Here is a 25,742-nt window from a genome sequence, read left to right as displayed (position 1 = left end):
GGGAGGGGAAGTTGGGGGGGAGGAGGGGGGTGTTAGCTGCAGGGCCGCCATGCACACAAGACAAACAACCTTACATGGAGCGGCCATGGTGCTGGTGGAGGGCAGGACCACGCCACACGGCAGGTGCGGGGAGTACCACGCCTGCTGTTGCTGCTGTACTGCTGCTGCCTGAGGCCGCTGCACACGGAGGTGCTGCTGTGGGGGCCGTACCACGCCTGCCCACCCGTGGCACGAGCCCGCACGATCCCAACCGGACCACCACAGGGTCTCGGTCAGAAAGCCCCAAGGGCAGATGAAGGAGAGGGGCTCGAGAGGACGGGTTTCAGGAGCAAAGGTGTGAGAGGTAAAGGTCTGCCGGGAGGGACAACAGACAGGAGGTAAAGTACGTTCTGCTGAACAACAGACAAGTTAGTGAGAGTCGAAGTTAGCAAGACTGGAACTAGGATGGATAACGGTGAGTGCGCGCGATTCCTCTCAACTAGTAATGGACAGCCAGCCTACGATGAGGAGGGGTATGAGCGGCGAACGTGCTTCACGCGCCCCTAAGTATGAGGTGGTTCGAATGGCGAACCTGCTTCACGCACCCCTACGATGAGGTGGTTCGAGAGGCGAAGCTGCTTCACGCACCCCTACGACGAGGTGGTTCGAATGGTGAACCTGCTTCAAGCACCCCTTTGATGAGGTGGTTCGAGAGGCGAAGCTGCTTCGTGCACACGCCTATAGCTCCCCTCGTGTGCTAATCATCAACTGCCGTATATCAAAAAAATGATCCAAGTATCGGCTGGAGTCTCAACTGTGATACTAGACTTACAATAAAAATACTTTGGCTTAAATACAAGCTTAAAGTGTTCGTGAAGTTGTGTGAGATAAAGAGAGTGAGAGAGGGAGAGAATATATGAGAATATATGAGAATCAGCAGGTACAGCTATTTGGGATCTTGGTCCACACGATTCATCAGTTAAAAGACAATAAACTACGTACTGTATATTTGTCCAAGAGTATAGTAGACGGAAATGTATGTGAGTCACTTAAAACTTACTTGCTAAAATATCTTGAGAAAATCCTCTAAGCTACGGTACGTAAAAACAATGGTGCTGGACGCCTTTATTGCGATGTGCGGAAAAATACAACTGTTTATTGAGGTAATGACGTGAGAAGCGAGAAAAGTACTACACCTCAGAGTACTTGTGAAGGCGCGGCACAACTCGGTGCTCCGCCGCCTCAATCAATACTTTAACTCCGTTTGTTGAAGTTCCTGTCAACAGAGAGGGAGACAAGTTGGCCCGAAAACTTTAGCGGGCACGTGTTGCTGAGTTAGCCTCCGGGCGGAGGGCTTAGCGGCGACGCTGGGGGCCTGCTGCAGGCTGAGCTCAGGACACGACAATAATATGGCTTAAGTCGCTTCCTCAGTCACCTGAAGACGTAGTAATGACGTTCAGAAAGTACGTCGACGAACGCCAGCTAGGAATATGAACACGAAATCTGTCGACGTTCGTGGATAGTCTTTGATCTGAGGCATTAGGATCTACTACCTGCTGGGCCACGATCAGCAGTTTAGCGGGAGGGATTACAGTAGAGTCAAGATCGGCGGTTCCAGCAGGACACTGGGGGGATTACTGTATAGTCAAGACCTCCAGCTGAGGGAGGGAAAGAGGGGTTACTGCAGCGGGTGATAATCCTTGATTACACGAAGGGCACGTGCAGGTCTCCCGGCGTGAGATACTTACCGTGGTGGGCGTACGGTCAGCCCTGATGGCTCCAGTGAGGAAACCATCTGAGGAAAACAGCGAGTTAAGACACTCAATTCTTGGATGCGATATCATGAGGAGGAGGAGGAGGAGGAGAGAGGGAGGGACACGGGAAGACTTGGGACGAAGAGGAAGTCTGGGTAATCAAGCCAAAGGAGAATGAGAAGGATAACGCTGAAGGAGACGGCCGGAAGTGGTATGGCTGTGAGCACAGGGCAAAGGGGAGTCTCAAGAGGCCAAGGAGGACCGAGAACTGAAGGAGGAGTAGGGTGAGAGGCAGAGGGGAAGGACTGTACCTGAAGGCTGCAAGAAGAACTACTGTATGAGGCCAGGAGGGCGACAAGAATAGGAGGCCGGGAGGCCAGGAGGTCGGGTACGGAAGGCCAGGAGACGGGCTAGTGTAGGAGATCGGGAAGAGGCTAGTATAGGATGTCGGGTGTGGGAGATCAGGGGAGGGGACGGGGAAGGAGGAAGGGTCTTGGAGGCCACGGGAGGGGTTGGTGATGAAGGAGGTCTGGTGTAGGAGGGCAGGGGAGGGGCTGGTGATGAAGGAGTCAGCGGTAGGCAGACAGGGCAGGTGGGCCACACAGATGCAACACTGGACACGTCACCACCTAAACACCGCATTCCACAGCTACATACCTGCAACACACAAAACAACGACCATTACTAACTCACATGGCAGCCACTGTCAACATCGTATGTATATAATCATTCAACAACGTTCGTTTACAAATCTACAGGTGACATCAACATGCGGAGCCAAATGTCAACACCAACTCGTATGTATACACGGGACAGATATGCTGTTTACTCTATCAAGAGAATTTACCCACCTGTAAAAAAAAAGTTATGAATACAGAGCAATTTAAATAAACTTAAGACACTTTTATTAATAAATAAATACACAAACACAGACATATGTATCAATGCAGAATCAATAAACAGATTGATATGTGCACAAAAATGCCTGTACTACACACACACACACACACACACACACACACACACACACACACACACACACACACACACACTTGACATATGTTAAGTCTACAGGGATCTGACCCTACAAAGACGGTACATTCAACACCTCTGATCGCTCTGCGTTATCATGCTTGGTCCGCCCATACACTCACCACCAGGCCTCTTGACGACCATGGACACTGCCTACGAGATCCTAACCACACACACATACACACGTCTCTATGTGAGCAATACCCAAACTTTGGTGTCTTGAGCAGGATGGTAGGAACCTTGAGCAACAAGACGGTACTGTAACCCTTTGGCAGAGATGGGACGACGTGGCCTTTGACCCCGAGCCTTAAAGGTCAGGATAAAGGTCAGGCCATCCAGACGCAAAAGGGTCGTGGCGTCGTGTTTAAGGATCGTACCGTCGCGCTCCACGAGGTAACGTGCCTGGCTGGGGTACGCAGGGGGAGCAGCAGGAGGTAATGGTGCTCATATGATACTCGTGTTTATCACTTCGTATGTTACAGTTTCCCGGATATTGCTGAAAACCCATCTAATATGAATACTGTATCGACAACACTATAAAATACGTCTGGACCATAAAAAAACACAAAATACACAATATGTCAAGTATTATTTATATACAGAATTAATGGACCCTTATCTTTTACAGTGTACAAGATATTATTGATATATATATATATATATATATATATATATATATATATATATATATATATATATATATATATATATATATATATATATGTGTGTGTGTGTGTGTGTGTGTGTGTGTGTGTGTGTGTGTGCGTGTGTGTGTGTGTGTGTGTAAAATCATACGCACCCTTCCCCCAACCCCTCACTATCGCAGGGGCCCCTGCAGATCCAAGTATGCGCTCCACTCAGCAGCAGGGACATGATAGATGTAAGGACCATTGTCAGGTAAGCATACAAACGCCCGAAACTCGACAAAGAGGCATGTCGCTGTCGTGTTGTTCTGAACCAACACGTCGACAGCCTCAGAACCACCAGCACAGTGCACCACACACCTCCCCTCACCCCAACCCCAGCTTGACGGGGGCGCAGCGGAGCATCATCGAGCATGGCGGGGGTGTTGGAGAGAGCATTACCCCGCGTATGGTGGTGACGGTGGTGGTGGGGAAGATCGGACACATCAACCAGGGAACAGCAGGAGGGGAGGTACACGATCCTGAACGATCATGGCGGAGCGTAGCAGCAGCGACGTTAACAAGCGTGGCGGTGGAGGAATCGCACCCCGATACCGGCTATCTACACAGGTCATCGCTGGGCTGACCAGATCTTATCCGGCCGGCTAATGAGCCTTGCCTCCCGAGACATCGTAAGGACACTCGGGGAAACGAACTCTGGCTTACAAAAGGAGGCGGGAGTGTAGTAATGATGTACACTCTGCCTTATCTCGATGAACCCAGGGCATTCTGCCTGTCGGCTGGGTACATCTAACGTGACGACCCACAAGTCCGAGACCAAAGTGGTTGTACAGCTCATGGTCCTACCGAAACCCCCCTCCCCAACATCCACCATAGCAGTGAGGCTCATCCACTCATCCTGCAGCTTAAATGGAACATAATACAGTATACAATACCTGCTTCTTTCCCTACACATCGAAGCTTTGCAACTCTCCACCTTCTCATGTCTTCTCCAATAACTATGACCTGGTACATCTTAAAAGACAGGTCTTTCCCTTCCTCCTAAAGTTGGAAATACTTTCCCTTGTGTTTTCTTTTTCCGCTTCATAATCATCACTATATTTCAGTTAAGGCCTGACCTTGAAGTGGGCTTTTGTCCGTGACTGGAGCCTTCAACATAAAAAAAATTTCAACAAAACTGGATCTCTCTCTCTCTCTCTCTCTCTCTCTCTCTCTCTCTCTCTCTCTCTCTCTCTCTCTCTCTCTCTCTCTCAAATAACCCTGCCACACTGCGTAAACCTATACGGTTATATGAATATATTTTCACAGAAAGCAGTGGACTTCACCACATCGTAAGCAAACATATACTTTAACCAAACGACCCTCAGAGGCTTCACGTCTTGATAACTGCATCAGAGGGATCTGCTCTCGTAGTAAACAAGCTCCGGCAAGGCATGTGTCGATACATACAAACCCACACTAGCAGAGGTATGTCCTTCACTGTATAAACTAACTCATACTTTGTCATACGGGGTTAAACATACGAAGAGGAAACTAAATGGGGTTAACTGATCTTAGATGCTGAGCAGCGCTGGTAGACTTGGCAAAACGTATACCAATGCCTTTAAGATTTATCCACAGGTGTCTGAACGTGATCTACACCTGGCCAACGCCTGCTGGGGGTACAGTATATCACGTTGCCTTCGCAGGTAACCTAACTTCTCCATCTCTTGTGTGAGCAAACTACCTTAAGGTCGCTGACCACCACAGCCATCCTAGGTGTAATTCAACCTCTCCAGCGCGACGGGACGACCCTTGCGTATGATATCCCCACCGTTCAGGTCAAAAGCCAGGTCAGTATCATACCCGAGTGCCCTCGTAACGTTATGCTCAAGGGTCGTACCATCGTGCTAATCAACAGCGTGTGTTGTGCCGGGCCCTATGTTACACAGAGCGCCTCCCTGGCCTCAGGAACTGCTGCGGGAGGACCAGGTCTCACCTCTCTCTCTCTCTCTCTCTCTCTCTCTCTCTCTCTCTGTATTGGCCGACAGGGGAACGGAGCGAGGAAGGAGCAGGGGGGGTTGCCACGAGCAGTGACCCTCACGCAGACGAAGACATAATGTGGAGCCGCCAGTGTCGGGGTGTCCAGGTGTTCGTGCCACCATAACCGGAAGGTCAGACAATCGAAGCTTTGTTAGTGTAATCCCAAGACGGAGCCACACTGGACACGTCATCCCCCAATATGATCCCCCCTGTGTCACCTCCACCATCACTACCTACCTCCTCGCCCTCCTCCTCCATCCACCCTTTTCCCCTTCCCTTTTACCCCTTAACTGGCTGACAAGGGGAGGCAAGGGTATGGAGAGCATCATCCCCACCTCCGTCCACATAACTAGATGGTTTCGAAGGCAGGGAAAGGAACACACACACACACACACACACACACACACACACACACACACACACACACACACACAAATATGTATATACATTCAACAAATCGCTCACAGGAGGTGGAATGCCTCAAGGTCCGGGGGAAGCAAACGCCACAATAAAATATCTACGTTAGCTGAAGTGCACACTAACTTATGGCCAGGGGAGTCATAATACAGCACAAAACATTATACAAATCATAGAGAACTATCTAACCTGAGAAATTCTTAACAAAAAAAAAAAAAAAAAAGGTCTATCAAAAATCATATTTTGGTTTCAGCATAAAAGTTCTCCCCTAATAAATGAGAGTTCTTGTATAACATTTATAACAAATGAGATCCTAGTTTAATCTAACATCATAAAATCTTTCTTAAGAGAATCAAAATCAAGCCACTTTAATGATTACTGAGGTAAATACACATACACACACCCACCCACCCACACACACACACAAACACACACACACACACACACAACACACACCCACACACACACACACACACACACACACACACACACACACATACACACACACACACACACATACATACACACACACACACACACACACACATACACACACACACACACACATACACACACACACACACACAAGGCCAGGATCAAACACTCGTACAAAAGACGCATTTAAAATCTCTCGGAAACCCACCCGCTCATTCTCAAACAGTGTCGGCGGCAGTACATTAATGTACAAACCTGCATAAAGTCGGTACAAAATGTACTACGGCTACGAGGCAGACGATTCAGTGTTGACAAAATGAAAAAAAATAATATTACTTTTCGCGAAATATAGACCGTATCACTGAGCCATGGCGGACATCCCCTCCCCCCCGCGGGGCAGACGCCACAAATACGGCACCAATAAATCCCCTCCAATATAAGGCAAGACGAAGATGATTTCCAACTGCCGGAGCAACGATGAATAAATTCACTGAGCGGTTACCCCTTTCGTTACCCTACATTATCCTGGTATCCGTCCTCTGTTACCGGGAGAGAGAGAGAGAGAGAGAGAGAGAGAGAGAGAGAGAGAGAGAGAGAGAGAGAGAGAGAGAGAGAGAGCATCAACCAGCCCGACTCAAACCCCAACGTAGAAGGATCGGATCAACCTCCCGCATGGCGGCCCCACACCTCCCTCCTCCTCCACATCTACCGGTATCTCCGGCAAATATAATACATCCACCTCGCAAGCTAATTACATCCACCCGCCCGAGAGCTCTCTCTCAACTCAACCACTTTACACAAGATAATCCTAAAAGAGAACTTTTTTTTCCTAGTCTCTAACGACGCCGTAATCTCCTACCCCCTATTCCCCCCTATCCCCTCCTTCTATCACTCTCTTCCGCATAGCCTTCCTCTAGAACACAGCCTCCTCCCCCCCTCCCACCTCATTTACACCCCATTCGCTCCAGTCGCCTCACCCCCCCATTCAACCCCACACCCAGTTGACGACGGGGTGGGATGGGTGAGGGAGGGGGAGCGTGGAGGTCCCGGCGGCGCCACACCAGAGCCGGTCTGGTGGAGACCCTCCTTCCATATCTCACTGGCTTACTCAAAACACTAGAAAAGTGCAACTTACTGCAAACAGGTTTCCCCAGTATGGCCACCAGAGAGAGAGAGAGAGAGAGAGAGAGAGAGAGAGAGAGAGAGAGAGAGAGAGAGAGAGAAAGAGAGTTCACACAAACCCAAGTGCAAGGGAGGTGGTCTGGCTTTAACACTCCTCAAAATCAGAAATGCCGTCCCCTTAAAAAGCAGTACAAGAAAATGATGGCAAGGCAAAGCAAAGCCTCACTCCCCACACTCTCCACTCCCTCCGCCAACAGGCCGGACGGAAAATAGGTCAGAAAAAAATACCTTGCAGGATTAACATGCCTGAATGCAAGTGACACGGTAGAATGAACGTGAATATGTCAGGCATCCCATCACCAGCGACGTCAATCCCTTCACTTTTTGTTATAGAGACAACAATGAGAATAAACTGTGAGCTCCGGTCATGCGACCTACTATGTCTACATTGCTTCTGATGTGGAAGGTTGATAAAATCATTCTTTCTTACTCCCTTAAAGCAGGCGAGACGGGTTAATCAATGTTTGTAAGTTACCGTGGCATGGGAAGGGAGATATCAATGGTTGAGAAGGTAGCATAATATATACCACTACGATATGATGACTGGTTAAAAGAATCTTTGAACATGGAAGAGTGACAGGTGATGTTCAAGCCTGATCTTCAACATATTAATAGTGTTGCTCTAAACAACATGTTCTGAGAGGTTATTCCACTCGTAAATAAGGTCGATGGTGAAAAAAAAAATATTTCGTACAATTCAGATTAACTCGGTGACCTCTGAATTTCAGGCCATTTCCTCCCCTTGGTAGAGCTGGCGAGACTGTAAAGAAATTTTCAATATCGACGTTGTTGAATTCTTTAAGTATCTTAAAACAATCTATCAATTTGCCTCCGAGACTTCACTTGTTCAGAGTGAAACAAATTCGGTTCTCGCAATCTGCCTCATATGGTTTGTGACGCAAGGAAGAAATCAATTTAGATGCTCTTCGTTGCACTGCTTTCAGCGTAGAAATAAGCTTGCTTGGGGGCCCAAAACTGAATTGCATATTCGAGGTAGGGGTCTAACTAGACTTACCTATATTGGCAATATTACATCCATCCTTACGTATGTAAAGTTTCTGATGATTAATCCTAACATTCTATATGCTTTCTTGCTAGCTTCATTGCAATGGTGGGAGATCTGGAAGGTGTCAGAGAGAGCGACTCCCAAATCCCTCACACAAGGGGTGTCCTTCATCTTGTGGTTCATCAATTCATAATCCAATTTTTTGTTGGGGTTTCCTAACTGCAACAACTGATATTTATAGAAGTTAAATGGCATTTGCCATTTTCTTGAACGTTCAGCAATTTAATCTAAGTTGTCTTGTAATCTTAACCTATGTTCTTCATTTCGTATGACATTGACGATCTTTGTGTCGTCTGCAGATTTGGACACAAAGCCATTCAGCCCTACATCAATATCATTAATACAAGTTATGAAAAATATATGCACAAGGACCTGAACCCACTAGTATATGCACAAGGACGCGACCCCACTAGTATATGCACAAGGACCTGACCCCACTAGTATATGCACAAGGACGGGACCCCACTAGTATATGCACAAGGACGCGACCCCACTAGTATATGCACAAGGACGCGACCCCACTAGTATATGCACAAGGACGCGACCCCACTAGTAACGGGTGACCACTGTGATGATTCACCATTCAGTACGACTCTTTGTTTCCTATCACGTAACCAGGCAAGGCTCTATCCAGTTTCCTATGCAGCTAGTAATCCTCAGGACCCGGACTTTTGTGCATCACTTTAACGTGGGGGACTTTGTCGAATGCTTCCTGGAAGTCCAGATATATAACATCTATCACTTTACTCTTGTCGTGGTTACTGAATAATGTATGATAAATATTCAAGGAGGTTTGTGAGGCACGATCTACGCTTTCTAAACCCATTTTAAAAATCGACTCCAGAAATCTACACAAAACTAATGTAAGGCTCATAAGACGGTAAATGCCTGGAACTTCACAGCTTCCCTTTTTGTATATGGGAGAAACGTCTGCCAGTCTCCAGTCCTGTGGTGCCATTCCGTCCCGGAAATATTGACGGAAAAATATAGGTTATCAATTTGGCAAGTTCGTCTGTGATACACTCAATTATCCGTGGATGTAAAAGATCAGAACTTCGACTTTCATCAGTCTTCAAGTAATCTGTGTTTGTTCTTCACTAACTAGGACGGTCAACTCTGGTCTCGTGTGTGTGTGTGTGATACTCAACATAAGTCTTATCACTGCTTTCTAGTGTCAGCAGAGAACTGAAAAATCTTGTTCACGGGTGTATTACCGTGCTCTTCTCAGCCACAATGAGTTCCTGATCTTTTACTGAGGGTCCCATCCCACTCCTTATGTATTTCTCATCACTGAAAAATCTATAAAATCTTTTAGGATCTGTATCACTATCTCTTGCAATACTCACTTGATACTTTCTCTAGGCTTGCTTAATAAGTCATTTTACGTCTCTCCTAATAATGGTATACCGCGTGGCAATACTGGAGTTGCTATCTAAATCATTAAGTTCGCGGAGTCTATTTCTACTTCGTATATCTCTTGGTTTTACTGTCCCTGTCGTGCATAGGAGCGAATGTGTCCTGTTGGTGCATAAACTGAGAGAGAGAGAGAGAGAGAGAGAGAGAGAGAGAGAGAGAGAGAGAGAGAGAGAGAGAGAGAGAGAGAGAGAGAGAGAGAATGATAACCAGTTTTCCCAGTACGAGAGTTCAACACTCGTGGGACACCCATCTCTGGAACCTTCTTTTATATATCAAACAGTTTCTCAAATTTGTCAGTTTTATTTATCCTATCAACATTCACAATTCCATTTCATTCATCCACAACTATGATAATAAAGATACGTACTTCCTTACATATCTTCTACCAAGTTTCCTGTTACGACCAATTGCTTGTTCTGCATCTACATCCCTCTAAGAACTGTTCACCGCCGACATCAACAGACTGGTTTAGATTCTTGAAGGCTACGATTAGGTCATCCCTTACTTTTCTCTCTTCTTTGTTGGGTAAGCTTATGGCAGTCTACCCTCTTATTCATGTACCTTCTCTTGCCCTCCTCTGAACCTTCTCTACCATTTCTTGGCATTTCTCTTTGTGTGGTGACCAAACCTGTATGTGTGTGTGTGTGTGTGTGTGTGTGTGTGTGTGTGTGTGTGTGTGTGTGTGTGTGTGTGTGTGTGTGTGTGTCAAAGTCAGGAGGTTTCTGGCAGTAGGTTGAACACGTCAGCAGGCAACATGTGGAAGACGTACAAGAACACCACAGCAACGGAGGAAGTCCCGGACCCCTCACATGTAAGCGTTCGTGGCCATGACGATGGATAAGTATATGGTAATGTGTGGGACGGTCGGTGCGGTGTGGGGTGGACCAGCGAGTGTGAGCAGCGGACACCACGGATGGCAGGAGGACCATGCAAAGACAAGGACACCACAGGAGGACATGGCCATAAAGACCACAAGAGGGAAACTGAAAGTTTCTTCCGCCAGTAAACCAGCGCAGGGGAAGTGGGACGTGTTGACGGAGGCTCAGCCCTAGCTAGTCACGACGGGGAAGCCCGGCAGGCGGGAGGGAGAGAGAGAAAGCACCCATTGCCTACACTCCTCCTCCCTTTTGCTACTACTCCTTCTACAGTAGAATCTATTACTGCTGTTCTTGCTACTGCTGCGACAACTGTTGTATCTGCTACTGTTGTTCCTGCTGCTGTTGCTGCTACATCAACTGTTGTATCTGCTGCTGCCGTTCCTACTGCTGTTGTTGTTGCTGCTACTGCAACTGTTGTATCTGCTATTGCTGTTCCTGCCGCTGCAATTGTTGTCTTTGCTACTGTCTTATCAACATATTCTTGCTACTGTTGCTGATTTTGTGTTGCCTATCTCTGTGTCACCTTCAGCAGCTGGTACTGTGTCAGCTACGGCTGCTGCTGTTGCTATCATTCCGTCGCCAACTTTGTCGTGCGTACGTCTGCTAACACTACTGACACCTGGCAGTAAAGACAGTTAACGTAGCAACACTTGGTAGGCACACCCGACCTGTCAGAGGGAGAGACGCCACTGTCCCCGGACGTGAACACGTCGGGGTTAACTCGAGCCTGTTCGTCCACACTGTGGTGCGTCACCAACCACCCGGAGGATGGATGGTGATCCTGTGCGCCGTACGATCACACTCCGGGGATCGAAACCTAGCAAGTGGGTTAGCAGTCAAGAGCGTTTACTCACAAAACCTCTTCATTCACTAGCAGCAGTGGCAGAAATAACGCCATCCTTTGAATGAATCAAACGTCGTTCAATGTCTCCAAAAGTCACTGTTCCTAAGGCCAGTGTCACATTCATCAGGGAGTTGTTTATACCTGGAGTCTTCGATGTCCAGTGATGCTTCCCTTTCAAACTTTAAACATTCTCAACCCATAAATTCTTATATATCTTTTCGATCTGATTTAATTCTACTTTCATATTCTTCCTTTCAGAATCGACACCAAATCTGTAAGTTACTCTTTCCCTTCATTCTATACATCTAACTCTGCCCCTCCCAAAAAATATTCTACCTTAACAAAGCGTAACAAACAATGTGACGATATAACTACCGTTACTTCAACCGAATGTGACAACAACAGTGTTATGTCACAGTGACAAGCACGCTAGTGTGTTGCGTGACGTTGTAGCGCTAGTGTGGTGCATGACACAATGTGACGGTGACTAGTATGTTGAGTGACGCAGTGTGACAGCAAGTGTGTCGGCTGACACAGCGTGACAATGAGTAACGTGTTGAGTGGCACAGCTCAAGGGTGCTTAGTGTGTTACAAGAGCGTCACAACGACTCGTGCGTAGAGTGACACAGTGTCCCTGTGACTAACCTGCTGTGTGACAGTGTGACAGTGTCTACTGTGATGCCTGACACAGTGTGACAATCAGTGTGCTGCATGACAGTGTGATAGTGACGGGTATGTTACCTGGCAGGCTGACCACTAATGTGCTGCATGACAGCGTGACGGGGACTTGTGTGTTGCCTGACACAGCGTGACAATAAGGCTGTATCATCATGTGTGACTCCCCATCACTGTCCCCTCTGACGTCTATCATAGCACTTCCTTTCTGTCGCACACTCCTCCCCTTTTACCTCTATAATTCTATAACACTTCCCCTCACCAGTATAATTCACCCCCTCTGCTCTCGATAACCCGCCACAGACTGGATTAATCTGCCTCTATAATCTCCTTAACCTCCCGCTTACCCCGCTATCCCTCTTCTATAATTTCAATAACCTCACAAAAACGGCGCTATCCTTGTTCTATAATCACTATAACCCCCATCGACTGTATGCTAACCCTCATCTATAAGCTCCACAACCCATCAGCTACAGCACGAACCTACTTCTATAATCTCTATACACTACACTAATCCTTCTGTACAATATTTACAACCATCCACCTACTGGACCAATCCTTTTCTATACTCTCCATAACCCCTCTCCCCTCCTTCCTGCCCTAACCCTCTTCAGTAACCTCTTTAACCTCCATTTCTCTCCAACCTTTTCACGACCCCCACCTTACACTCTACCATTCCCTTGAAACCATGATTATCCTTAAACCCAGTCTCCCCTACAAAAAAAGGTCCTCTTTCGACCTTCATAATCCCAACCCTCCCACCTCTATAATCGTCTCCCTCAAAGCAACTATAATCCCCGACCGTCCCACTCGACGGTGCTCCTTGAATGTCGTCCTTGTGGCCTGGCTAGAGGAGAGGGGGGCGGGCCCAGAGTACCTGGCTACTTATCCTCACCTTGTGACGTAATGTCTTTGGAGAATACATATCACCAGCTCTCGCAAATGGCTCTAGAGAGAAGTGGATGAGAGAGAAGGGGAGAGTGCTAGTGGGAGGGCGGGTGTACAGAAGAGAGGAGCGGGGTGAACAAGGAGGAAGGGTGGGTGGACAAAATAGAAGGAAGGTGTACAGGAGGAAGGGTGGGTGCACAGAAGAGGAGGAGGGTGTGTACAGGAGATGGGGCGCCGGGTGTACTTAAGACAACTGGGTGTACATAAGAGGGCTGGGTGATATTAGTAGGGGGGTCTGTGTACACGAGTGGCGGTTAATATACAGAGGAGCAGGGTGTTCTGGGAAAACGGGCGTGTGTACAGGAAGCCCCTCTGCCATAGAAAGGGTGGATGCGAGCCCGGTGCACCGGCTGGATAATAAAGGAGATGTACAGAAGGGGAGACAGGGGTTCCAGGCAGGAGTCAGGCGTACAGGAGGAGGAAGACGTACAAGAGAACAGACGGATGTGCGGGAGAGAATAAGGTCGTGCAGAGGAGCACGAATGTGTACAACGTAAACATGTACACACGAGGATAAGTGTGTTCAGGACAAGAGGGGACACCGAGTGCTGGAACATAGGTCGCGCTACAGGAAGCAACCTGAAGTACTTACTCCCAGCAAGATGTCGTAAGAAGGCCGACTGGAAACGGAAGGTGACAGTACCCGTTCATCAGACGTGGAGAAATATGGCTAACCCACTCACGAGGAACGAAGAAATACGGTTAATAGACTCATGGTCTTTGGCGAGGTTATCTGTTGGAGGGCAGTACATGGGAAAACCAGATAACTGAAGATCTGATGGTCTGTGACGAGGCAATCTGCAGGAACACAGTACATGGGAAAGCCAGATAATCTAAAGACCTAATGGTCTGCGTCTAAGTTATCTGCTGGAGGGCAGCCAGAGTAACGTACATCCCTAATCCATGCAAATGGAAAGACGACATCAAAGGTGAAGGAACATGAAAACCAGAGCAAAACCATATACGTATATATAACCTCATTGCTTTCTTGGGTAACGTATTACCCAGCCGTATCTTCCAGATCCTGACCTCGGAAAAAGTTGTAGGTAATTTCCCGGGTTAGGGGGGTCAATCAGAGGTTGAATGGGTGTCACTTAAAGGTCAATTATCTTTGTTTTTATGTTAGCTGAGAAGACGGCACGGGCAGCTGAGGCCCTAATCAAGGCCATCCCATTAACTATATATATATATATATATGTATACGAATAAAGTGCATATGAACGCGCACCTTCATAGAACATACAAACCTCCAACAGCCAGGATCGAACCCGGGACCCTTGTGCAAGAGGCGGGAATGCTAACCGCTAGGCTATGGGCCTGGCTAATAGATAATAACTATTCGAATACTAAGTACTCGAATACTCTTCGTCTCACATTGGTGAGCAATGGGGTCTACACCAGTTATATATATATATATATTTATATATATATATATATATATATATATATATATATATATATATATATATATATATATATATATATATTGGAAAGGATGACAATTTTGCACGTGATCAAGATATTCCTATGAGTCCACGGGGAAAATGAAACACGAAAAGTTCCCAAGTGCACTTTCGTGTAATAATCACATCATCAGGGGAGACACAAGAGAGAAATATAACAGTCAGTTGATATACATCGAAGAGACGAAGCTAGGACGCCATTTGGTAAACATGTGATTGTCCAAAACATACAACGAGCGTTCATAAACTTATCATTTTACAAATGTTATCAACAATAAAGTTATCTTATTTGTATAGACCATCACGAATATTAAGATAATAATTCTTTGTGTATTTAATAACAGAAGATTCAATGATATTTGTTTATGTGCAGTATATGGTTTGGTAGCCGATGTGCACGGTAAGAATTGAGGCTTCGTACATGGTCCTTAACCCCACTACAGCTTCCTTGATTCCTCTGTCGGGTATAAGGGACGTAACGATCACTTCAAGAGTCGTAGGTACCGTCGTACCGTCGTCTTAAGGGACGTAACGTTCACTTCAAAGGGTCGTAGGTACCGAGGTACCGTCGTCTTAATGGACGTCACGTTCACTTCAAGGGTCGTAGGTACCGTCGTTTTCAAGGGACGTAACGTTCACTTCAAGGGTCGTAGGGTACCGTCGTACCGTCGTCTTCAAGGGACGTAACGTTCACTTCAAGGGTCGTAGGGTACCGTCGTACCGTCGTCTTCAAGGGACGGAACGTTCAAGAGTCGTAAGGTACCGTCGTACTCACAGGTCAAGAGGTCGTGCTTGAAGGAAGGGGAAGGGGGATGGGTTGAGCGTGCTGCCTGACCGACCTACCCACTGGACAGGACCTGTGCATATCATATTACATAATGGATGTAGAGCACAAATTACATTTCGTCGTACGTGTAATGTGCCACCACGATGGCATGTTGAGGAGGATTTTGGCGGCGTGTCTAATCTTCTTACAAATGGGGGCGACCTAATGTAACCCAACGTAATAGAATTTTACAACAAATATGTGTGTGTGTGTGTGTGTGTGTGTGTGTGTGTGTGTGTGTGTGTGTGTGAGAACACGAAAAATACTAGTGTTAGCAAACAGGGTGAGGGGGATAATGTGTGTATACTTCACAAGACGAGTGGGTTATATATATATATATATATATATATATATATATATATATATATATATATATATATATATATATATATATGTGTGTGTATGTGTGTGTGTGTGTGTATAGGTCTGCTCTCAAGGACCACATTAACTAAACCTTAATGGGATCTCTGTTTTGTTAGTAATCAGGATTAACATGCTCAAGGACAATTAACATTGATGTGTCGATAGAACAAATATGGCAATAATCATTCAAGGTATTTTTTCCTCCTTCCATAATTCTCATGCTATATCACCTGCACGCGTCCAGGATTGGTCTCCCGCGCCACCACCAGCTGTGCTGGCTCGGCCGAGCCGCTCTGTGTGTGTGTGTGTGTGTGTGTGTGTGTGTGTGTGTGTGTGTGTGTGTGTGACACGTATTTGTTTACCGTCGTCAGCCTCGGTCTAGTCCAATCCCCCCATCCCACTTCTCCCCGGGTGCCTCACGCTCCCCTCCGCCTGGTTTCGGTTATTAGTTGCTGGGGTAGGACGGCCGCTCCGTGTGCCTGTCCTCAGCTACGGTCAGGAAAAAGCAGAAAGACATGGCAGAAATGTCTGCAGTATAAGTCACGACCAATGGCTCAGGCTGTAGGTAGAAGAGGACGATGATGATGATGATGATGATGATCCATGAAAACTACCCTTAGTAAACTCCCGAGCGGCTGGCTATGTGACACAGGTGTTTATCATCTGTGGTCCGAAGGGTCGCAATATCGGTATAGGAGGAAAAACTGAGATGGTGGTCAGGGAAGACACGAGGGGTGTGGGTAGTGGTCAGGGGAGACACGAGGGGTGTGGGTAGTGGTCAGGGGAGACACGAGGGGTGTGGGTAGTGGTCAGGGGAGACACGAGGGGTGTGGGTAGTGGTCATGGGAGACACAAGGGGTGTGGGTAGTGGTCAGGGGAGACACGAGGGGTGTGGGTAGTGGTCAGGGGAGACACAAGGGGTGTGGGTAGTGGTCAGGGAAGACACGAGGGGTGTGGGTAGTGGTCATGGGAGACACAAGGGGTGTGGGTAGTGGTCAGGGGAGACACGAGGGGTGTGGTAGTGGTCAGGGGAGACACAAGGGGTGTGGGTAGTGGTCAGGGGAGACACGAAGGGGTGTGGTAGTGGTCAGGGGAGACACAAGGTGTGTGGGTAGTGGTCAGGGGAGACACAAGGGGTGTGGGCAGTGGTCAGGGGAGACACAAGGGGTGTGGGTAGTGGTCAGGGGAGACACAAGGGGTGTGGGTAGTGGTCAGGGGAGACACAAGGGGTGTGGGTAGTGGTCAGGGGAGACACGAGGGGTGTGGGTAGTGGTCAGGGGAGACACAAGGGGTGTGGGTAGTGGTCAGGGGAGACACAAGGGGTGTGGGTAGTGGTCAGGGGAGACACGAGGGGTGTGGGTAGTGGTCAGGGGAGACACAAGGGGTGTGGGTAGTGGTCAGGGGAGACACGAGGGGTGTGGGTAGTGGTCAGGGGAAGACACGAGTCAGGGGAGACAACGAGGGGTGTGGTAGTGGTCAGGAGGGACACGAGGGGTGTGGGTAGTGGTCAGGGAAGACACGAGGGGTGTGGGTAGTGGTCAGGGGAAGATACATGGGGCATAGGTAGTGGTCAGGAATGACATAAGGGGCGTGGGTAGTGGTCAGGGGAAGACACGAGGGGTGTGGGTAGTGGTCAGGGGAAGATACATGGGGCATAGGTAGTGGTCAGGAATGACATAAGGGGCGTGGGTAGTGGTCAGGAGAGACACGAGGGGCTTGGGTAGTGGTCAGGGGACGACACGAGGGGTGTGGGTGGTGGTTCACCAATCTGGTTCAATGTCTTTACTCTTCTTCCTGTAAGACCTTTAAGGTCACGTCAAAGACCAGGCCATCATAACCGAGGGTCTTACCGTCGTGATTCATCGCACGTCTTGTACCGGAAACATCAATACAGCCAGTCAGCCACACTGTACCACGCGGCTGCTGGCCACTTCAAAATACGGTGAACTTCAAGCCTTTCGGGAGGCACTAGAGAGGAGGCCCACGGGGTCAGGTTGCTGGATCGCTCGCGACCAAGGATGACTATCACCTCTCATCTAAACGTCACGTTTCGTCACGTTACACAAGATGAGGAATGTGTGTGCAGGGCACATATGGCTTCACATACACGCTCACTACACAATTAAACTCAAAAGCTACAGAGACACTATCTGATGACTCTTTTTTAGGGCGAAGCACCGAGGGTGATGAGCGGCTGGGATGGCTCTGATCCTGCCGCCCTGTCCGGAAATCGAACTCGGGTTCGTGAGACTCGCAGGCAGCAACAGTGACTAGTGCGCCACAAAGGCCGCTACCTTGCGAAGCCTAACTAGAGGAGGACGCACACACTTAGTAGGAAGGACGTGCATCCTGGACACTGGAGGGCGGCGGTCACGCTAATGGACACATCTAATGCAGGACACACACACACAGAAACACACAAACACCTACACACACACACACACACACACACACACGATGGATGAAGTCCACAGACCTTGCAAGAGACGGACGCTAAGCCCGCGACGGCAGGTGGTTTCGACCCTATGTCCTCCAGACATGGTCAGGTAGCTCTGTTGACATAACTGGCTGGACACACGCCACACACGAGTGCCGGCAGCTCCTCCACACCCTCCTACACCAGCCTGGCTACAGTGGCTCCTCCACACCCTCCTACACCCTGGATACAGGCGGCTCCTCTACCAGTCTGGCTGCAACCACTACACTCAGTGAAAGGCTTCTGCCGACGCCCTGGACACAAAACCTACACATACCTCAGTCTCACGCTAACATCACATGATAACAATATGCCACACCAGCACCAGCACCAGCCAGTACCTTCACGATACAGTTCACCAGGTGTTGCACTAAGCCAAAGGGAGCCGAGGTTAGACAAGATCGAATAACGTCGACAAGATGAAATTACTTCGATGTTCATACGAGTGGCGATCCCAGGGCTGGAGGAAAAGACTTCGAACTTAACGCACTGACGATCTACGTAATACACCAGATCACAATTGATCTACGTGAAACATATTGAATAATCTACTTAGGGTAGAGACGTGCAATATACACCAACACAGACACACAAGTGAACTTGAATGTAGATAGATAAATCCCCGCCAGAGCCTCGACGATAGATACAGTCGCCGTGGTAATACCTGTCGCAGGAGGCACCAGGAGTATTTCAGTGTTGTGCAGACGAGGTTCAGACGGTCGTGGAAGTTCGGCCGGCCCTTCTACAGTTTTATGCTTGGCCGTGTTTCCCAGAACTGACCCGGCCATTTAGATTGCAGGCTAATGTACCTCAACACACTGGACACACACTGTAATAACCCGACACGCGCCCGCACGGTGGGAAGTCGCGGGAATACCCACAGTATTGACGACCAACGCTGACATCAACACCTCCACCACGACTACACGCACACCACCGCCACCACCACCACCACCAACAGCATTCTTACCAAATCTCTCGGTACCCAGGAATAGCTAGCGTTGTCACCCCCACAACCACAAAAAACGGACAGCACTAACATCAAGACCCACACAGCACACAAACACCACCACAAACAAATGAATGACCAGCATTGTCATCAATACCTCCACCACAAACAAACAACCAGCACTGTCACTAACACCCCTAACCACAAACATACGACTGGCGCTGTCAATAACACTCCCCACCACACACAAACGACCAGGACTTTCACCAGCGTTCACATCACAAACAACCAACCAACAAACCACTCCTCTTCATCTGTCCTCCACCACTTTCATACCTCAGCACACATCACTTTCTCCATGCATGTTATTAGTACACTAAATACGCCAGGCGAACGTTGTAGTATAACTAAGAGGCCGGATTTGCATTTCAAAATTCTGCCACACCTCCAGGCAACGGGAATACCCACAGCATATCATTACTGACACAAAGTTACACCTACCCCGAGAACGTCCTGTGCGCCAGTGAGTTCCACTTAACACCAGCATAGCCTCCCCACCACAGACTTTCATCCAACACCAACACTTCCATTGGCCATCACCTCACCCCATCGTGCACTAACTGCCACATAGTTGCAATATGATCTGGATACCTCAATCCATCGTACCCTACCCATCACCTAACCCCAACATGCCCTGGCCAACTCCTAACCCCAACACGCTATCACCAAGAGAGTGTCTCACTAAGGCTCAGTATGTCCTGGGCGCCGTGCTGTTCCAATGAACCATCCTAACCGTATGTCCTGGACGCAATAATGTTCCCGTGGACCATCCTGGCATGTCCTACCCAGCAAAGATCACACAACAACCCCAGCATACCCGAACCACCACAGAACCCCATCTATCCTGGCAATAACCACCATAGTGTTATACCACAACCTCAGACACTCCCTCCCCTTACTTCTCCAACCCACACCAACCCTGGTTCTTGCCCTACCGAAGAAGGATCCTAGATTCAGAGACCCAATTCGATCCGAAGGAGGAGGCAGGTGTGGACACCTGTTTCTCTCCTTCCTAATCCTCCTTGACTCCTCATCAAGAGACTTGCATTCCCCACACACACACAACCTACGTCTTACGATTCTCTCTCCAACATTCGAATGATCTATGACGTCAGCAGTACTGGTCGCTAAGTTATAAATTTTTCCTCATCTTTTAAACTGCTTTTCCCTTGTCCTTCTGGACGAGTGACGACGCCCTGTGTGACCCACTGACACCAACCGTCGGGTGACCACATGCGACCCACTGACCTCTGTTGCCAGGTGACCTAATGTGACCAACAAAGACAAAATATCAAAAACGAACAACGCTTCAGCGACACACACACACACACACACACACACAGACACACACAGACACACACACAGACACACACACAGACACACACACACAGACACACACACACACACACACACACACAGACACACACACAGACACACACACACACACACACACACACACACACACACACACACAAACACACACACACAATAGGCTTACATTAGTGAAGGAAGAAATCACCGCCTCGTGCATTCCTCGCAGAGCTATATACATTTCTGCCATAGATATATACATTCCTTGCCAGAGCTACATATATTCCCTGCCAGTGCTATATACATTCCTGCCAGAGCTATATACATTCCCTGCCAGACCTACATACATTCCTCCCAGAGCTATATACATTCCTGCCAGTTATATACATTCTCTACCAGTGCTATATACATTCCCTGCCAGTGCTATATACATTGCCTGTCAGTGCTATATACATTCCTGCCAGAGCTATATACATTCCCTGCCAGAACTATATACATTCCTGCCAGAGCTATATACATTCCAATACACCGTCGTCTCCAACTATCACGGTGATGAAAGAAGTGAAATCTTGCGTCAAATCTTCACAAGGGCAGGAAAAACAGCGAATGATCAAAGTTAGCGAGGCGTGCGACACGCCCCTCCGAAATATATATATATAGCAGGAGCCTGAGGGTGGTGGGCAGGCCAGCAGGGACCTGAGGGTGGTGGGCAGGCCAGCAGAGACCTGAGGGTGGTGGGCAAGCCAGCAGGGACCTGAGGGTGGTGGGCAGGCCAGCAGGAGGCCTGAGGGTGGTAGGCAGGCCAGCAGAGGGCCTGGGAGTGGTGGGCAGGCCAGCAGGGGGACTAAGGGTGGTGGGCAGGCCAGCAGGGACCTGAGGGTGGTAGGCAGGCCAGCAGGTGACCTGAGGGTGGTAGGCAGGCCAGCAGGTGACCTGAGGGTGGTAGGCAGGCCAGCAGGGGACCCGAGGGTGGTGGGCAGGCCAGCAGGAGCCTGAGGGTGGTGGGCAGGCCAGCAGAGACCTGAGGGTGGTGGGCAGGCCAGCAGGGGGCCTGAGGGTGGTGGGCAGGCTAGCAGGGGGCCTGAGGGTGGTGGGCAGGCCAGCAGGTGACCTGAGGGTGGTAGGCAGGCCAGCAGGGGGACTGAGGGTGGTGGGCAGGCCAGCAGGGGGACTGAGGGTGGTGGGCAGGCCAGCAGGGACCTGAGGGTGGTAGGCAGGGCAGCAGGTGACCTGAGGGTGGTAGGCAGGCCAGCAGGTGACCTGAGGGTGGTTGGCAGGCCAGCAGGGGGACTGAGGGTGGTGGGGAGGCCAGCTGGGACCTGAGGGTGGTTGGCAGACCAGTAGGAGCCTTAGGGTGGTGGGTAGGCTAGCAGGGACCTGAGGGTAGTGGGCAGGCTAGCTGGGGACCTGAGGGTGGTGGGCAGGTCAGCAGGAGCTGGCGGGGCCGAAACGTGTTGGGTCTGGTGTACACTGCTCCGCCGTCGAGTGCACTGACCACCTATCATGCACAGTGACGTGCGCCCCCTCCCTGCAGGGGGAAGGGAGAAGTCTGGGAAGCTCCTCATTCAATATCTGTTACTACCCTGTACAGGCGAGACTACACACACACACACACGCCCCAGGCGCTCCCTGCCACATGATACTATACCAGTCACCAGCCGTCACTGTACAAGTCACCAATAAGTCACCAGCTAGGTCACTACCCTGTACCAATGGGTCACCACCCTGCACGAGTCCTGTAGCCTCCATCAGGAGGAGAGTCATATATATATATATCCAACCTCAGGAATCCACCAATCAAATTTCTGCACAATACACACCCTTAACCGAGCCAGAACCAGCCACCTTCACCAGGCCACCACCTACATCCAGCCGACAACCTTCACCAAGACACCTTTCCTTCGGTTGGGATCTCCGCGAAACCAGTTACGACCCTGCCCTGCTAAGCCAGCAAGCTGTCTTCACCCCCAACCCTCACAGGCCAATATAACCTTCACCAAGCCAGGCAGGTGGAGCCGTCACCATGCGTGCCTGAAGCCAGTCGGTGTGGCAGGCGGCGGCGGGAGCGGCAGGTTGCATGCACCTGCTCCAGGTGCGCCGCTTCATTACGTACAACGTCCGGCATTTATTATGAACTACCCAGAACTCCCTCCCGAGCGAAACTGGCCCGTGGACGGCTCTATCAGCCAGCCAACCCAGCCAGCCTAACCCAGGGAAATCTACTGCCGAGAGAGAGAGAGAGAGAGAGAGAGAGAGAGAGAGAGAGAGAGAGAGAGAGAGAGAGAGAGAGAGAGAGAGAGAGAGAGAGAGAAAGGAGGGGTTAATCGATAGGGGGAACGGGAGCGAGGAGTATTCCCAGCTGCAATATATCAGCTGATTGGGAAAAGTTCAGGTGTGGCAGCTGGTGGAGCCCCGGGGTTGGGGAGGCGGAGGAAGGGAGGCGCCGATGTAAGGAGGAAGGAAAGGAGATAATTTAAAGCAGCTGGAGTAATGGACGGCAGGGAATAACTGGAGGAAATGATGATGGAGCGCTGGGGGAAGACACGGAGGCAGGAGTAACGGACGAATGAGGGAAGTAATGAAGAGTAAAGACGTATTAGTAATAAGATGAAGAACAGGGGCAATATAGAAGCAGCAGAGCAAGAATGGACGAAGGAGGAGCAGCAGAGGGAGGAGAGGCGACGGCTGGAGGGGAGGACAGTAAGCAACGATAAGAGGAAAGGCAGAAGAGTGGAAGAGTCAGGGAGAAGAAAGTAATGAGGAGAAAAGAGGTGGAATGGGAGGCAACACTGGAAGTGAGACGGGAGGAAGTGGGGCAGAAGGGAAAGGGGCAGGTAATGCAAGCCTGAGGGGATGGAAGGGGGAATGGGAGGTACGAAGGCAGGAAAGTTCAAGGAAAGCCACGGATGAAGGGTGAGCAAGGGAAGGCTTGTTGGACGCTAATGGAGGTATGTTCACACAACACACACACACACACACACACACACACACACACACACGCGCGCGCGCGCGCAACCTGAGGACATAACATGAAATAAAGCAAGAAACTTGTTAATGAAATGTTAAGAGGGGCTGTTAGAGTGCGATATGCAGATATATATATATATATATATATATATATATATATATATATATATATATATATATATAAAGAAAGAGAGAGAGAGAGAGAGAGAGAGAGAGAGAGAGAGAGAGAGAGAGAGAGAGAGAGAGAGAGAGAGAGAGAGAGAGAGAGCACCTTCATCACCCGGACGCTCTCGACGCCTTCCTCGCCATCTGTCGTCAGGAACAGCGAGGGATGCACGGCAGAGAAGTTCAGGGGCGCATTAGACAAGAACCTACACAGTGTACCAGACCAGCCAGGCTGTAGGGGCTGGGCTTCGTGGGCCTGAGAGCTGCGGCCTCCAACAACCTGGTCGACCAACGACCCCTTCCAGCAGCCTGGGCCCAGCACGAGCTGTGGGGGATGAAGACCCCCCCTGAAGACTTCTCCAGGTATCACAAGGTATACACGAGTGGACGAACCTGACCAAAATGAATAAGACATGACAGATGCATGATAGCAGAGACTGCTCAAGAGATAAGGCCCCCCATTAGGGTAAAAAAAAAAAAAAAAAACTCTCCCTCCCTGTGCGGTACAAACAGGTAATTACACACACACACACACACACACACACACACACACACACACACACACACACACACACACACGCCAACTCCTCCGACAATACCCCTTGGCCTGCGAGACGCGGTGCGGAAGTCGCTAGTAATTTGTTGGGCGAGTAATTACCCCGTGCCTGGAGGACCGCTGATTAATAAACAGTCCGTGAGAGAGTCCACAAGATGCATCAGGACGAACTCAACCAACCCGGGAATACACAAACACGTGACCCGAAAAGAACTACAGAATAACAGATGCAAGATGAAGGATACATACATACATACAGACACATATGATACGGACGAAGTGGCATATACATACAAACCTAGAACACAGACAGCAACATATGCATAGGAACACTGAACATACAGAACAATACAAATACGAACATAGAACACATAGAACAATATAGATACGAACATAGAACACATAGAACAATATAGATACGAACACAGAACACACAGAACAACATAGATACGAACATAGAACATACAGAACAATATAGATACGAACATAGAACACACAGAACAATATAGATACGAACATAGAACACACAGAACAATATAGATACGAACATAGAACACACAGAACAATATAGATACGAACATAGAACACAGAACAATATAGATACGAACATAGAACATACAGAACAATATAGATACGAACATAGAACATACAGAACGACATATACATACGAACATAGAACATACAGAACGACATATACATACGAACATAGAACATACAGAACAATATAGATACGAACATAGAACATACAGAACGACATATACATACGAACATAGAACATACAGGGCAACATGTATACACATACGAACACAGAACATACAGAGAGACAAATACATACACACATACAATAAACAGAACGAAATAAACGCGGACATACGAAATGCGAAACACCAAAAATAAGGCAGACACAAGATACAAGATGATAACACTTGATAAACAGCCAAGCAGTTTACACACAGGAAAAAAAAAAAAATATGATTGATAGACAGAATAATGACCAAATCCTCATGTTCCACTTACACGACCACCGTCGCGGATCACATGACTGTCTGTCTCCTTGTGAACGACGGTGTGACCCTGTGACCACGACGGTACGACCTCCTGAGCAAGACGGTACGACCTCCTGAGCACGACGGTATGGTCCTTGTACACGACGGTACGACCCCATGGAACAGGACGGCACAACCGCTGAACACGACGGTACGACGCACAATCCACAGCCACTTAACGCACACCACCAAACCTTTTACGCAAACCCACGCCAGCATGGTCGTCCACTGTCTCCCCTGCCCCCTAACCCAAGGGAAGGAGCCTACA

At 48.9% G+C, this 25,742-nt stretch overlaps 1 protein-coding gene across 7 annotated transcripts in view; it reads right to left on the bottom strand.

The window, feature by feature from the left end:
- Positions 1-25,742, bottom strand: part of Camta (Calmodulin-binding transcription activator) — a 1,164,029-nt gene that overhangs the window by 796,433 nt on the left and 341,854 nt on the right. For all 7 annotated transcript variants that reach the window (XM_071671358.1, XM_071671359.1, XM_071671353.1 and 4 more), the window contains one exon: positions 75-2,390. In XM_071671358.1, coding sequence (XP_071527459.1) covers positions 75-87 — 13 coding nt within the window. In that variant the 5' untranslated portion in view covers positions 88-2,390. The remainder of the gene's footprint in view (positions 1-74; positions 2,391-25,742) is intronic.

This window comes from Panulirus ornatus, chromosome 16 (assembly GCF_036320965.1).
Source record: "Panulirus ornatus isolate Po-2019 chromosome 16, ASM3632096v1, whole genome shotgun sequence".
Lineage (NCBI taxonomy): Eukaryota > Metazoa > Arthropoda > Malacostraca > Decapoda > Palinuridae > Panulirus > Panulirus ornatus.
This window is presented reverse-complemented; position numbering and strand designations above follow the sequence as displayed.